The 17251-nt window shown below is 36.8% G+C and overlaps 1 protein-coding gene across 4 annotated transcripts in view; it reads right to left on the bottom strand.

The window, feature by feature from the left end:
- STK31 (serine/threonine kinase 31) overlaps nucleotides 1-11130 on the bottom strand; it is a 129782-nt gene extending 118652 nt beyond the window's left edge. For 2 of the 4 annotated variants that reach the window (XM_527691.9, XM_054687438.2), the window contains exons 1-4: nucleotides 10309-10588; nucleotides 8513-8559; nucleotides 8372-8424; nucleotides 2467-2565 (exon numbers count right to left, since the gene is read on the bottom strand). In XM_527691.9, coding sequence (XP_527691.4) covers nucleotides 2467-2565; nucleotides 8372-8424; nucleotides 8513-8559; nucleotides 10309-10358 — 249 coding nt within the window. In that variant the 5' untranslated portion in view covers nucleotides 10359-10588. Of the gene's footprint in view, nucleotides 1-2466; nucleotides 2566-8371; nucleotides 8425-8512; nucleotides 8560-10308 lie in introns of all 4 variants that reach the window. The other 2 variants (XM_016945556.4, XM_016945558.4) reach the window with 2 other exon arrangements.
- Between the last annotated feature and the right edge of the window lie 6121 nt (nucleotides 11131-17251).

Below are 17251 nucleotides of genomic sequence, written 5' to 3'. Positions count from 1 at the left end.
TTTGTTTTCCTAGTAAGGCCTGAAAACAGACATTCTTTGTTAAGAAGGTGTACAATGTAACATATTTACTAGTATTACATGGATTATACATTTCTTAAAGGGAAAAAATTTGAGAGTATCATGGACTACCACCAGCATTGTTATTACAGTAGTTGCTCAGATTTGGTTAAGGAAGCCCAATCAATGTATAGTGAAAGGATTATTATATCTCTGCTAAGATTCAGATATTGTTTCAAAAATCTCAGCTCCAATAATTCCACACACCTAAAAACAAGTGTTTATACTCATCTAAGCATGAAATTGTCCCAAGTAAGTGAGGATATTTCAGTAATGTGAAAGATACTTTCATGGAAGGTATCTGTTTTATACCAGTGGGTGGGGTGGTAGAATTGGGAGTATTTCTACAGTTATTCTTAGATGATTACGGAAATGCCCCATCTCATTTCTATTTAGGAAAGGAAAAATCAGTTTCATACTACTGTTGTCACCTGTCAGAAATGTTCACTTTATTTTGAGTTAAATGTTGCTTTAGAAGTTTAATCTTGAATTCCTGGTGACCACATGTTTATATCTGGAAAACTTGTGGAGAGTTATCATCTGCCCTTTCCCCCACTTTTTTTTTAGTTAGAGTTTCTGTTTAGATGTGTAAAGACAAATATTCTTAAATGATAATTTTACTATTTAGGAGGGAGTTTTTGTTGAGGATATATTTGAAGATTGGCTTTTTCATATTGTCTTTCATTCTTTGGCCTTGGCAAAGTGTACAGTAGATTTTCATGATCACTGCATACTTTTTGTCATTGAAATATATCTTTTATTTTTTAAATGCATTCATTTTACAGTTGTGACTTTATCATTGACTTTAAGAGGTAGAAACAAAAATGAAAAGTAAAGTGAAAAAAACGTACAGAATGCCTACAAATCAATCAAGACAAATAACCTAATTTAAAAATGGGGAAAAGATGTGAATAGGTACTTCACAAGACCCCTTCCAAAGGGCTAATAAAAATATTAAAACACAACCTCAGTACACTAGCAAAGCAGGGGGCTGGTGAGGACATCGAGGAACTATAACTCTCATAAATTGCTGATAAGAATGTAAATTGGTTCAACACTTTTGCAAAGCTGTTTGGCAGTATCTACTTTGGCAGAAACATGCCTACCCTACAATTTAGCAATTCTACTCTAGATATATGTGCAAAAGAAATGAGTCAATACATCCAGCAGAAGACTTATATAAGGATTTCACGGCAGTTTCATTCAGAGTAGTTAAAAACTGCAAAAAATCCAAATGCCCATCAAAGGAGAACAGATCAATAAATTGTGTTATATTTATACAACGAATGTTAAATAGCTTAAAAAAGAACAGACTACCAATACACTAATACACACAACAATATAAATGAATCTCAGAAATTATGTTGAACAAAAGAAGCCAGATACATACAATAAACTACATACTCCATGATTTAAGAACAGACATATGAATCTATGGTGATAGTATCAGAATGAGGGTTATACCTCTGATGGAGAAACTACTGACTAAGAATTGACTGAGAAGGGGCCCGAAGGAATTTTCTGAAATGATGGAACCATATGTTGATCTGGATGGTGGTTACATGGATACATACACATGTAAAAACTCACCAAGCTATATACTTAGGATCTTAAGAGATATATACCTTACTGTATACAAGTTATAACTCAGTAAAAAAGAAAAAAGCCAAATTGCTCTGCATAAAGATGCATCTTACAAATTTTTTGTGAATCAAAGTCAAATGCAAGGAATCTAGTTTGTTCACCACTGCATACTTAATGCTTAATACAGTGCCAGGTACATGGCAGACAGTACATACATTTTCTTCACTTTTGTTTTTTTGGCTAGAATAGTGTAGCTTTTAATTCTACTTTTCCTATTTTTAACTGTAGTAAACTATACATAACATAAAATTGACCATCTTGACCATTGTTAAGTATACAGTTCAGTGGCATTAAGTACATTCATACTGTTCTGCAACCTTCGCCACCATTCATCATCCATCTCCATAGCTCTTTTCATGTTGTAAAACTGAAACTCTACACCCATTAATCAGTAACTCCTCATCCTCAATCTTCCCCCAGTCCCTGATAACCATCACTCACTTTTTCTGTCTCTATGATTTTGACTACTCTAAGTACTTCATACAAGTAGAACCGTAACAGTATTTGTCCTCTTGTGACTGGCTTATTTAGCTAATGTCCTGAAGATTCATCCATGTTGTAGCTTACGTCAAATTTCAAGACTGAGTAATATTCAGTCCATAAGTATTTTTGAATTAATAAATTTACCATAACAGTAGTTTATACAAATTCCAAAAAATCAGCCTCTTCTTTTCAAATATACCAGGAACTCCAAAAACTAAATATCTAAGACACAGGAAAGCTGACAGGAGGAATGAAATAATTATATTCAAGAATATGGCTCACCTTGTTTGGGTCAAGATTCCCCAAAACTGAACTGGCCTGGGGGCAAACTTCAGACAGTGAGCAACCAATCTTCATGATATCCTTATTTCTATTGATACTCTAGAAAGATTAGATATAGTATAAGACACAGTAAAATATTATTTTACAGTGTTACACGCTTGAGGGTTCTAAGCATGATAAACTTAAAAGATTTTAGGCCATTAGAAATTAAATCAACTTCTTATGTCTGTATTTTTTCATAATTTAAATGAGTTATTTATAAGAAATGAGACTAGGCCATAGAAAAAGTTTACTTCCCAATGTGTTCAAATTAGGTAGAATTCAAACAAGATACCAAATATAATTAAATCATATGGAAAGGATTCCTTAAAGATTGATTTGATTGCAGAGCTCAAACTGGGAAATAAAAGATGATCCTGGAACATTTGATGGCACCAGAAAGTAAAGAAATGCTAAAAACAAACAAACAAACAAACAAACAAAAACGGGTTGCAATGGCTCACACCTGTAATCCCAGCACTTTGGAGGGCCGAGGTGGGAGGATCATTTTTGAGCCCAGGAGTTTGAGACTAGCTTGGCAATGTGGTGAAACCCTGTCTCTACAAAAATAATACAAAAAATTAGCCGGGCATGGTAGTGTGCACCTGTAGTTCCAACTACACAGGAAGATGAGGTGGGAGGATTGCTTGAGCCCAGAAGTTCGAGACTGCAGCGAGCCATGAGCACACTACTGCACTCTAGCCTTGGTGACGGAGACCCTGTCTTGAAAAAAAAAAAAAAGTGCTCAAAAAAAGAATAGGAGACGTTTAAGGACAAGTACCAATCTGTATTCTTTGGTGAACTTTGTCCCAATGGCCAAGGCTGAATAATTTAAACAACAAAATAAATTATGATAGCATAGGATTATAACCCACGGAATAAATATCCTTGAGTTTATATTAATATAAATAATTGAATAAATAAATGGCAGAGAAGAGACAGCTCTTCCTTATAGAAGAATTCCAATTAATAAATGTGGAAGGAATGAGGGGAATAGAAAATTATCATTAGGCAAGCACTAGAGCAATAAACAATAAAATTTGTGGGTGAAAAGTTGAACAGAAACTGGATTAGACAGCCACAATAAGTCTCCTAAAACATTAATTAATTACAAAAGAAAAGAGTAACTTTACAGCGAAAAAACCTGGAAGTTGCCACCTTACCCAAGTGAATCAAGGTTATCATCAATAAGAAGGTATATCACATCATGAAACCCCAATATGATATTGAGAGGACTACAATATCACTTCTGTGCAACTCTTGCTAATCTATTCATAAGAAATCATCAAACAAACCCAAATTAAAAGATACTCTACAAAATAACTAATATTCATCAGAAGTGTCAAAAGTCTTGAAATACAAGGAAAAACTGAGGAACATTCAGAGGTTAAAGGAAACCAAGGATACACAACTAAATACAATTTGGGATTCTGTATTGGATCCTGGAACACAAAGAGACAAAAAACTGCTAAAATTTAAATAAGGGCTGTAGTTTAGTTAATAGCATTGTACTAATGTTAATTCCCTGGCTTTGATCACTGTACTGTGGTTATATAACACATTAGCATTAAAGGAAGCTGGGTGAAGAGTATACAGAGCCACATTCTAGCCTCTGTACTAATTTTGCAACATTCCTGTAAGTCAAAGTTTCTTCAAAATAAAATGTTAAATATATATATATGTTGTAAAGAAATATACCAACAAAATATTCAATAATGCTAGAAAGAACATGATTATCCGTGATGACTGAAAAAAAACTCTGAAAGAGCAGTTCAAAGAACATCATGATGAACATCAAAGTCTCAGCATAGAACAGGAACTGAATTTAAACTGACCCTGAGAAACAATAGAAGCAGCCTTTGTGAACAAACCCCTGGAATCAAAATATTCCATATAATTATATTTTTTCACTATACAGACTAAAACAAATAGGAGCTCTTTGTTTGTTTGTTTGGTGCAATCTCAGCTCACTGCAGTCTCAATCTCCTGGGCCCAGGCAATCTTCCCACCCTCAGCCTCCCACATAGCTGGGAACACAGGCATGCACCACCATGCCCGGCTAATTTTTTTTTTTTTGTAGTGACAAGGTCTTACTATGTTGCCAAGGCTGGTCTCAAACTCCTGGGCTCAGGCGATCCTCTCACATAGGTCTCCCAAAGTGTTGGGATTACAGGCATGAGCCACCATGCCTGACCAGAAGCTTGTTCTTTCAAAGAAACAGGTGGAGTCAAATATGTCAGATTCCTTCAGCTGCCACTCATCCAATCTGAAGTGTTTGCTGATAAGTGGTTTATAAGGCAGAAGCCCACAGGGCAAAAAAAAAATGGAGAATACACGTGAGCAGATTTTCATCCTAATCTGCCTACGCATATTTCCAAATCTCTAGTCTTCTCTATGCCTATATCCCACAATAACCCCAACCAAATTTGCCAATTTGCTTATTGAAATAACCACTATATTCATTTATATACCATTAGTAGTTTTAATGTTTAATCTTTTCATGTGCATGTTTCCTGTTTTAAACGTTCTTCTACAAGAGCCTCAACTTCATGGTTTAACTCAGAGGTTGGCAAATTACAGCCGCCTGTTTTAGTAAATAAAGTTTACTGCATCACAGCTACACACACTCATTCACATTATGTCTATGGCTGCTTTGCACTATGTTGGCAGAATTGAATAGCTGCAAAACAAACTGTATGGCCTAAAAATGGTAAAATACTCATCTGATCCTTTACAGAAAAAAAACTGCTCACTCTTGAATTTGCTCCAAATTCAATCAACATATTCACAAATAAAGTAAACTGAAATCAAAGTCTAGAGCTGCACTAGTGAATACAACAGCCAATACCCACTTGAAATATGGCTAGTCTAAGGAGATATGCTGTAAGTCTAATATACTCACTGGATTTCAAAGACAATACTAAAAAGGAAATATAAACTATCCTGTTCGCATTTTTATGCTAATTATATTTTGAAACAATATTTTGGATATATTGAGTTAAATAAAATGTACTTATTAAAATGTCACCTGCTATTTTTAGTTTCTTCAATGTGGCTGCCAAAAATGATTTAAAATTACTTACATGGCTCATATATTTCTACTAGACAGCACTAGTCTAGAAAATCTTTTTACACTGATAAATGATGTTTCTATATAATAAGCTTAAATATAATTTATCATCCACCCTGGGACACTGTTGAGAGTGATGCAGTTGTCACTAATACAGAGACAATGGGCATGGAACCAGAACGTGAGCAACCTTTAGAGAATATGCATAAGCAGAAACAAATTTGCCAAATATATGTGCATAAGCAGACACACGAATTTGCCCCAAGTTTTCTATAACATCACCCTTCTACAATTTTTTTTTACGTGCAGCCATGCCCCACATAGTGACATTTTGGTCAAGAATGAACCACACACACTACAGTAGTCCCGTAAGATTATAATGAAGCTGAAAATTTCCTATTGCCTAGTGTAGTCCTAGCCATTGTAACATCATAGAACAATGTATTACTCACATATTTGTGGTGGTGCTGGTGTAAACCTACCGTGCCCCAGTCTCACAAAAGCACAGCACATACAATTATGTACAGTACATAATACTTGGTAATGAAAATAACTATGTCACTGGTGTGTGTGTATATATTTTTTTTTACTATAATTTTTCTTATTTTAGTGTACTCCTACTTATTTAAAAAAGTTAACTGCACAGCCACCTCAAGTCCTTCTGAAGGTATTCCAAAAGGGCATTTTTATTACAGAAGATGACAGCTCCATGCACATTACTGACCCTGAAGACCTTCTAGTAGGACAAGAACTGGAAGTGAAAGACAGTGATATTGAAGATCTTGTGTCTTCGTTTTTAACCGAAAAGTTTTTAAAGTAAAAAAAAATTAAAAGTTTAAAAAGAGAAGAAAGCTTTAGAATAAGGACGTAAAGAATTTTTTTTTTCTTTTTTTTTTTTATTATACTTTAAGTTTTAGGGTACATGTGCACATTGTGCAGGTTAGTTACATATGTATACATGTGCCATGCTGGTGCGCTGCACCCACTAACTCGTCATCTAGCATTAGGTATATCTCCCAATGCTATCCCTCCCCCCTCCCCCCTCCCCACCACAGTCCCCAGAGTATGATATTCCCCTTCCTGTGTCCATGTGATCTCATTGTTCAATTCCCACCTATGAGTGAGAATATGCGGTGTTTGGTTTTTTGTTCTTGCGATAGTTTACTGAGAATGATGGTTTCCAATTTCATCCATGTCCCTACAAAGGATATGAACTCATCATTTTTTATGGCTGCATAGTATTCCATGGTGTATATGTGCCACATTTTCTTAATCCAGTCTATCATTGTTGGACATTTGGGTTGGTTCCAAGTCTTTGCTATTGTGAATAATGCCGCAATAAACATACGTGTGCATGTGTCTTTATAGCAGCATGATTTATAGTCATTTGGGTATATACCCAGTAATGGGATGGCTGGGTCAAATGGTATTTCTAGTTCTAGATCCCTGAGGAATCGCCACACTGACTTCCACAATGGTTGAACTAGTTTGGACGTAAAGAATATTTTTGCACAGCTCTACAATGTTTGTTTTAAGCTGTGTTATTACAAATGAGTCAAAAGTTTATTAAAAGTTACAGTAAGCTAAGGTTTATTGAAGAAAAATATTTTTATAAATTTAGTGTAGCCTAAGTGTATGGTATTTATAAAGTATACAGTAGTGTACAGTAATGTCCCAGGCCTTCACATTCCTCACTACTCACTCAATGACTCACCCAAAGCAATTTCTAATCCTGCAAGCTCCATTCATGGTAAGTGCCCTATACAGGTGTACCATTTTTTAATCTTTTATAATATGTTTTTACTGTACCTTCACGTTTAGATACATAAAGACTTAATATTGTGTTACAATTGTCTGCAGCATTCAGTACAGTAACATGAGGTACAGGTACACCACATGGCCTAGGTATGTGGTAGGCTGTATCATCCAGGTTTCTCTAAGTACATTCTATGATGTTCATACAGCGACGCGGTTGCCTAATGATGCATTTCTCTGTATGTATCCCAGTCATTAAGTGATGCATGACTATATATTTAAGAACTCTGGGTTAATCATATTCTTCTAGAACTTTCTTCTCATATATTCTCCTTATTTCCCACATTACGAGTTCACCTCACCCCCCACCAAAAGGAGTTCCCATGCTGTAGGGAGTATAGAGAAACGTAATTTCTTTCCCTTCCGTATCATGTATAGTTTACAAAACCAAAAATTAGCAGGTCATTCTGTGCATCAGAGGAATTTACCTTCTTAAATTGTGGAACACAGCCCTTCAGTGCTTGCTTTGTATTTAAAACTGAGTAACCTTACCTAACTGACACCCTCCCAACAGAAAATGAGAAATGTTTCATTCATGCTTCCAATTCTATACTGAGAAAAATACCACAACTCAAATTTAAGCCATTAGAAAAAACGACCGAGATTTTTAACTTATCCTCCTTCAAGAAACAATCTTATAAAAGACCCCTAGATGGGGCTATAACTTCACAAATACAACAGGCTCTCAGACTCCAGCAAAAGCAGCCTAGAATTGAGTGGAATTCTGAAATCACAATCTTGCCAATTTTCTTTTTTCAAACTTGGTGTATTATGGGCATAATACTTGACTCATAATATGAGTCAAGTAACGTCACAGCTGTCAACATTTGTCTCCTAATAATGCCTGGTGATAAATAATTCAATAAATATTAGGCAATGAGAATGACAAATGTATTTATTCCTGGGTTTTATTTTTGTTTTTGTTGGGGAGGAACTGGATTGGGGGAGGTGAGGGGGGATATCAACCAGTTTGCTATTTACCTGGGCCCAAAATGTTACTGCATCTTCTATGTGACTTCCAACCACATCTTCCACTAAAATCAAATCACAATACAAGGAAAATTAGAAATTAATCAGTATCATCTAGCTCTTACACCCCAAAATAATTTTTAGTGTCAGTACCTTTATCGTAATGTGTATCTTCATCCATTTGAACAATTCCTGAAAAACTAGAACAATACCTTAAATTAGATTATAATAATCCATCCATTAATAATGAATGAAGACTAAACTACATCATGTTCAATTCTTACAAATGTTTTGTCCTAAATGCAGTTATCAAAATTCAAACTCTATATTAAAAATGAGCTCAATATTTCCTTCACTAATTCTTTTGAGTATTTTGTAGTAGATGCAATTTTATCATATATAATCTCTATCCTTAAAATTATCTCTAGCCAAACTTATACTGAACTCATATACATTTTGATCACTTCCATAAATCAATACTTTGAAACAATGTACATATTCTTTTTTTAGAAAATATCCTCCCATAAAAAGGAATTCCACAATGTAAACAAAGAGAAACATTACAAGTAATAGAACAAATGCTTTAAACTGGTAGTCTATTTTATGTAAAAGGCACTGTGGTTACTATTTTTGAAGATTCCGTGGGATTAAAGACTGCAAAAATACATAAAATTTTGCCTATTACTTCAAAAATAATTTTAATTACATATTATACTTTATCAAATGCAAAAATATTCCAAAATAAATGTACACTATGTAATTTTATCTGCAATATACTAGAATACTGCACTTTCCATTCATAAGTGTTGAAGGAACATTAAAACACAGATTTTTTATGGTTTTTTTTTTCCCCCCAAACGAAGTCTTGCTCTGTCGCTCAGGCTGGAGATCTTAGCTCACTGCAACCTCCACTTCCCGGGTTCAAGCAATTCTCCTGCCTCACCCTCCCAAGTAGCTGAGATTACCGGCGCGTGACACCACGTCCAGCTAATTTTTGTATTTTTAGTAGAGACGGGGTTTCACCATGTTGGCCAGGCTGGTCTTGAACTCCTGACCTTGTGATTTGCCCACCTCGGCCTCTCAAAGTGCTGGGATTACAGGCCTAAGCCACCGCAATTTTTTAAGAGCTTTAAAAGTTGTCTAGGAACACCACTATACTAAAGTTTCAAATGCTCTCTCATTACGAAAAGGAAAACATTAACTCCTCATCACAGAAAAATAAAATTTTAAAAATGGATTACTTTGTTACAACTTAATTTTTTAAAAAAATTTTTCGTAAGTGGCATGAAAATGTCTCCAAAACAAGGGTTCTTTTCTACTGGTCAAAAAGCAGTTTTTAAATTCAACTGACTGAAAAGCTGTAAAAACTTTTAGGGAGACTATATATTCCCACGGAAGGCATTAAATTAAGGCTTAAATTCAGTAAAAGTTAAAATTACTTTGGAAATCTCTCCACACACTCCAAGAAGCTACTTCTAGAGTAGTTTTTAAATCTTATTTTAAAATGACTTGCCCTGATTATGAAGGCACTGATGCCGTACCCACTTTCTGCAAACAGAGATCACAAAATGGTACGTCCAAATCTCCACTTCGTGATGAAAATTTGGAAGAAACGGGTACACGTAGCTCTCTGACACTTATTTTATAAGGGATTTTGAAACTTAAATGGCACAGAATTTTCGAGAAGGGGAAGAGAGTGCGGGGGCTGCGTGACCGCGTCTTCATGGAGATTATTCAGGCCGGAGGTCTTTTCAAGCCACTTTCGCCTGCCTGCATGCACTCAAAAACTGGGGCATCTGGCACCCCTCTGGGGGTGGCGGGCGGCTAGAAGGTGACAGAAAACCCTGAAATGGGCCTCGTCCCAGGACTGGAGACTTAAAACGCAAGCAGCGACGAAAATAGTCCTTGAAGCGGCCACCACTGCACGTACCACAAAAACTACTACTGACCTCACACTTTCCGTTGCGGAAGCTCTAGAAGAGTGACCCTGGACCCACATACTGGACTTTCGGCCCTCCGCCCGCCGTAGCACACGTGCAGCGGCTTACCGCGTGAGCTTCGACCGCAAGGGCCCCACACTGCGCCTGCGTGCACAGCGCTGCGCCATCATCCGGTGTTAGCGGGAGTCACGTGACAGCCACGGCCTGCCGCCTAGGAAGAAGCGTGCGGGAGCCGCCTGACGCTGGCGGCTGCCGACCCCCAGGCACTGAGGCTGCGCCCTGGTGATTTATAGGCCGGGGTGGGGTCTAGGGCCAGTTCCTTTCACAAGGCTTCAAGCTGTGACTTTAGAGGTGACGTAGGATTTCGTGGTCTTTCCTAATCTGTTCACGTGGATTTAAATTTTAGAAACACCCAAATTAGAAGAACCCCGACATTCTATTTACACGATGGAAGAGAGAAAATAACTTTGGTAACTGAAAACGTGTTTTTCAGATTAGTAGCTTTACAAGCGTTGGTCAACTAATCCTTAGATTCCATAGCTCTCTGTAGTATTACAACTTTTTCCACAATCTTAAGAAGAAAAAATTAGTTGTCTGCTTCTTTGCAGATATTACACTTTGTGGCAAACCTTACACAACAATTGAAAATTATCTCCGGTTAATTTTTAACAGCTTGAAGGTTAAAGTACAATAAACTGCAGATATCAAAAGTGCATAATTTGTTAAGGGTGAACATATGTATACACTGTTGAAATCACCTCCACAATTAAGATAAACTTTTCCATCACCTCAAAGTTTCCTCATGCCCGATTGTAATACCTGACTCCTCCTAGCTCCCGTTCTGCTTTCTGTCACCATATATTAGTTTGCATTTTCTAGAATTTTACGATAATAGAATCATACAGTATGAACATTTAATCTAGCTTCTTTCCAATAGCATAATTATTTTGATTGATAAATTTCATCCTATGTGTCAAGAGTTTGTTGGGTTTTATTGCTGTTACTATTCCATTGCATGAATATAACACAATTTGTTTATCTACGTTTTAATAGGTGTTTGGACTGCTTCCAGTTTTGAATTGTTTCAAATAAAGCTGCTATTGTGTGCAAGTCTTTGTATGGACATATGTTTTCATATCTCATGGGTTAGTACCTAGGAGTGGAATGGCCAAGTCATAGAATTGTATATGTGCTTAAAAAATTGCCGCATAGTTTTACACAGTTGTACTATTTTATATTCCCACCAGCGGGTTTCAGAGTTCTAGTTGCTCTATATCCTCACCATCATTTGATATGGTTTGTGTTTTTAAGTTTAAACATTCATGTATAAATGTTTAAAGTGGTATCTCCTTGTGATTTTAATTTGCATTTATTTCTCTACTAACTAAAAATGTTGAGAAACTTTTCTTATGTTTATTTTCCATCCAGATCTTCCTAAATGAGGTGTCTGTTCAAGCTTTTTCCTGTTTTCTAACTGAATTTATTATTGAGTTTTGACAGTTCTTTATATACTGTGGATAAAACTCCTTCAGGTTTGAAAATATTTTCTCCCAGTCTACAGCTGTCTTTTTGTTTTCTAAAAAGGGTACTTCAAAGAACAAAAGTTTTTAATTTCAATAAAGTCTAATTTATCGGTTTTGTCTTATGGTTCATGCTTTTGTGTTGTATGTAAGGAATCTCCAACTAGCCTGGTTCACAAAAGTTTTCTTCTATATTTTCTTCCAGAAATTTTACATGTTCAAGCTTTACATTTTGATATATAGTCCTTTTTGAGTTTATTTTTATAACATGTGAAACAATCAAATTTTATTTTATTGCATATGGATATCTAATTTTTCCAGCATCATTTGTTGAAAACACTGTCATTTGTCTATTGAATTGTCTTTGCACTATTGTCAGAGATCAATTAACCAACCATACATATGCAAGTCTATTTCTGGATTCTCTGTTCTGTTACACTGATCTATTTGCTTTCTTTAGACTAATACCACACTGTCTTAATTACTGTAGTTTTATTTCATTCAATCGTAGAACCAATTTGTCAGCATCTACACACACACACACACACACACACACACAGAGCCTGCTGGGATTTTGATTGGGATCACATTGAATGTATACACCAATTTGAGGAGAATGGACATCTTAGCTATATTGAGTCTTCTGATCCATGAGCACAGTATATTTATTTAGGTCTTATTTTATCTCTCTGAGTGATGTTTTATGCTTTTCATTATAAAAGTTTTACTTTTGTCTGATTTATCCCTAAGAATTTCATTTTTCATGCCATTGTAAATTGTATTATTTTCTTAATTTCAACTTCTGTTTGTTTTGTTGCTAGTATATAGAAATATAACTTTAGTATATTGTGTATTATTTCTGTGATAGTTTTTTTGTGGGTGGGTGTGTGTGTGTAAGACAGGGTCTCGCTCTGTCACCCAGATGAGAGAGCTGCGGTGCTATCACAGGTCATTGCAGCCTTGAGCTCCTGGGCTTAAGCAAGCCTCCTGCCTCAGTCTCCCAAAGTGCCGGTATTAGACACTGAATCTAGCCTATTTCTAGTGATAGTTTTTAAAATAAATTTAACAGGATTATCTACATAGATGAACACGTCTTATGCAAATAAAGGCTGTTTTTACTTTCTCCTTTACAATCTGGAAGTCTTTATTTTTATCTTGCTGTATTGCAGTGGCTAGATCCTCCAGTGTAATGCTGAAAATAAGTGCTGAGAGCAGACACCCTTGCCATGTTCCTATTCTTAAGAGGAAAGCATTTTCCTTTCACCATTAAGTATGATGTTTGCTGTGGGTTTATAGTAGATACCTTTAATAGATTAAGGAAGTTACTTTCTATCCTGAGTTTGCTGAAAATTTTTATCATGAATGTGTGTTGAATTTTGTCAAATACTTCTTTTCATATCTATTGAAATGATCATGTGGTTCTTTTTTAGTTTATTAATATGATGAATTACATCAATTAATTTTCAAATGTTATACCAACCTTACGTTTCTGGGATAAAATTCACTTGGTCATGATGTATTATCCTTTTTATATATTGTCTTATTAGGTTTGCTAAAATTGTTAAGAATTTTTGCATCTATGCTCAAGAGGAATATTGGTCTGAAATTTTCTCTTCTCATAATGGTTTTGTCTGGTTTTGAAATCAGAGTGATGCTGGCCATATAGAATAAGTTGCAAAGAATTCCCAACTTCAGTTTTCTGGAAGAGTCTTATAGAATTGATATTCTTTGTTCCTTTAAGGCTTGGTGAAATTCACTGTGCGGCCATCTAGCCATCTAGGCATCATTTCCTCTAGTGCACATTCTAGCCATCTAGAATTTTCTTTGTGGTAAGGTTTTTAACTACAAATTCAATTTCTTTAACAGATATAGGGCTAATCATGTTACCCATTTAGTATTTAATGAGCTTGATAGTTGTGTCTATATTGTAATTTTTTTAACTTTATATTTTCCTGGTGCCTCAATATCCCCACAAATAGGCTATAACCACCCTGCCCAAGTGACCAGGTGTACCAGGGTGATAGGCTAGTTCCTGCCACGTCCCGACTGTGACCTAATGACATTCAAAAAGCACCAATGAAATCCCTTCCCAGGTTTTCTTGTGTACTCTGCTCTGACCCCCAGTAAAGGCACTTGCCCATGGGTCCTCACTCTCTCTAAGCTCGAGCATGCTCCCTTGGCGTTCAAACCTTATATGTAGCCCCCATGTGGCATGTCATGCCTCCCTTTTCTAGAACAAATGAGTATCATGACGTCTTTAATTTTATATGCCTCTCTGGAATTTCCATGGCCAAACTGGAATGATCTTTAAACATCCCACAAAGGGGACTTACAACACAGTGTTTTTTTAAGGAATTTGTCCATTTCATCTGAGTTGTCAAAGTAATTGGCATAGTTATTTATAGTATTCCCTTAGTATCCTTTTAATATCTGTAGAGTCTATAGTGATGTCACCACTCTCATTCCTAACATGGATAATTTGTGCCTTCTCTCTGTGTCTCTCTCTCTTTCTCTCTCCCTCTCTCTCGTATTAGTCAGGCTAGAGGTTTATAAATTTTATTGGTTTTATTGATTTTCTCTCTTGCTTTCGTTTTCTATTTCAATTTATACTCTGGTCTTATTTTCCCTTTTCTATCTATTGTAGTTTCATTTTCTCTTATTTTTCTAGTTACTTAAGGTAAGGGCTGATTTGAGATTTTTCTTCATTACTGATGAAGGCATTTTGGTGCTATAAATTTTCCTCTACATACTGCTTTAGCTGCATCCCACAAATATGATGTTGTGTTTTCATTGCCTTTCAATTAAAAGTGCTTTTATTCCCATTTTGACTTTTTTTCTTTGGCCCATGGATCATTTACATGTGTTATATAATTTTCAAACATTTGAGATTTTTCCATGTATCTTTGTTATAGATTTATAATTTAATTCCACTGTGGTCAGGGGATATACTTTAAGATCTAAATCATCTTAAGAATATTGAGCCTTGTTTTATGGCCTAAAATATGGTCAATCTTAGTAAATGTTCCATTTGCACTAAAAAAAAAAAGAATGTGTTTTCTGCTGTTCTTGGTTAGTGTGTTCTATAAATGTCAATTAGGTGAAGTTGGTTAATACTCTTGTTCAAGTCTTCTATATCCTTACTGACTTTATGTTGACATGACCCATTGGTCAAGGGAAGCATCTAGGTCATTAAGTCTGTCCTACAGCATCTAAGAAGCCCTGGGACAAGAAGCAAGAGCCATCAGTGTAGGTCCAAGGGCTCTGTCAGCCTCAAAGTATGTCTATCTCAATTATGTATATATAGGGAGAGTAGAAATAAAGAGTGGGACCAGACCCATTTTACCTTCTGTGAGATGAACTTTGGCCAGGACTCCATTTGTCACTGAGCTTCCCTACTCTAACCAGTGAACCACAATGGTATTTTGGGTCTTCTGGAATCCATGTCAGGTCAGACACTGTATCCAACAGTCATTGGTTGAAAAAAAAATCTGACTATTCCTTTTTGTCCATTGCACAGTTACCCTGGTAAATGATGGTACGTGACTGCCCCTTGGAGAAAGGATTAGGGGGATATTTACCAAATATATTGGATGATCCTTCCTCAAGGGGATCTGGGCCTTCCCTTGCATCATGAGCTTTAGATCTGGAAACTGGATGGGGAACTATGGTTTTTCATTACCAAGACTGATGTCAGCCTTCTCCTTGCCAATTCTCAGTTTTCTTTTTTGAGGGGTGAGAGGAGTCAAATATACAAGTCAATCAACATCATTATATAACAAGTCAATTATACAACTCAAATAACATCCTAATCAGCTGTCCTTCTGTCTTGCCCCTTGGAACATCATGAACCTTACCTTGTTCACAGATTCATGCCTAGGTGCCCATTAAGTTAATTATGTCCACTGGGCCCCTGACAGTTAAGTTCTGCAACTTGGCCTTCAAAATTTCAGCATCCCATCATCTATCTACATTGATACCACAGAGCCCATTGTCATGACAGCATCTTCCATCATCAGTTCTAGCCTGTAGAGGTCAATCAACAAGCTTTTCAAAGTTTCCAGTATGCTCTTCACCATTACATTTCTCTTTGTTGTTGTTTGAGACAGGATCTCACTCTGTCACCCAGGCTAGTGTATTGGCATGATCAAGGATCACTGCAGCCTCAACCTCCTGGCTCAAGCAGTCCTCCCACCTCAGCCTCCCAAGAAGCTAGGACTACAGGCATGCACCACCATCCCCACCGTGTGTGTATGTGTATAGAAGAGCTCTCACTATGTTGCCCAGGCTGGTCTTGAACTCCTGGGCTCAAGCAATCCTCTCACCTCAGCCTCCCAAAGTGCTGGGATTACAGGTGTGATCCACTGCACCTGACTACCATTATATATTTTTTTGCCTTAGTTATGAATATCATCTGGACCCTCCCAGGGAAAAGTCGGGTGATAACTTCTCCAGTTTCAAACAACAAATACATCCCTGAGCTTTCTGACCGCTTCCTCAATACTATGTCAGATAACTGCTAGCATGCCTATCATATCTTCTATATGCCATCCTTGCATTGTGTTAGGAGCAACTCCAGAGATTCTTGCCAGGGAATTAAATCATGCATCATGAGTGAGTGCTCCCATGTCACTCTCTCCTATCAAGCCTTATATTCCACCTCCACCCCACCCCTTGACTCAATATCCTCAAGATCTACTCTCAGACATGTTTCCTGGGTTCCTCCCAATACATTTTAACCAGAATCTGCAGTTGATTCAGAGTGAAACCTATCCTCCTAGAGGAAGGACTGTATTCCCCAACTTAGGGTTTGCTAAGACCTGATCCTAGTTATTACTTTGGAGTCAATGAGAGGTAACAAGGGTGGATCTTAAGGAGGATAAGTGTTACCTTGTGATGCAACTGCCTCAGATAAAGCCTTTACAGAATCTCAAGGTAAGGGCAGGCTATTCTCCACTAGAAAATTGGAGGACACAGCTTGTGCCAGCTCAGAGTTCATGGAAACCTGAGGATTCAAGATTCTCAGGCTCACCAACACAAATGTCCCATCCTGTGATTTAGGGTTCCATTGTTTTTGTGTCAGCACTGACTTTGCTGGGGACTAGCAAGGCTGTGCATTCTGTCTCCTCTGCAGCCCTGCCACCTTTACTATTAGATTTGGGCCTCATTGGCAGCACAGTCTGCCCTGCATCTGCAGATGAGTTTCCTGAAAATGCTACAGAGGGACTCTGGCTTTCACAGCATTCCTTGAGTTAAATGGCTATCATGAGCCTGTGTCATTTTCTTTTTCAAAGCTCCTAAAGCATTTCACAGTAGCAAGTGAATACTTAATCTTTATAATTTCCACTAGTCCCATTTCACTGTAATGGCACAGCGACTGCATAACCTAGCACTTCACCTCCCACCTGCACTTCATCCAAATCCACTGCAGTAAC

The sequence above is a fragment of the Pan troglodytes genome, chromosome 6, assembly GCF_028858775.2.
Source record: "Pan troglodytes isolate AG18354 chromosome 6, NHGRI_mPanTro3-v2.0_pri, whole genome shotgun sequence".
Taxonomy (NCBI): Eukaryota; Metazoa; Chordata; class Mammalia; order Primates; family Hominidae; genus Pan; species Pan troglodytes.
This window is presented reverse-complemented; position numbering and strand designations above follow the sequence as displayed.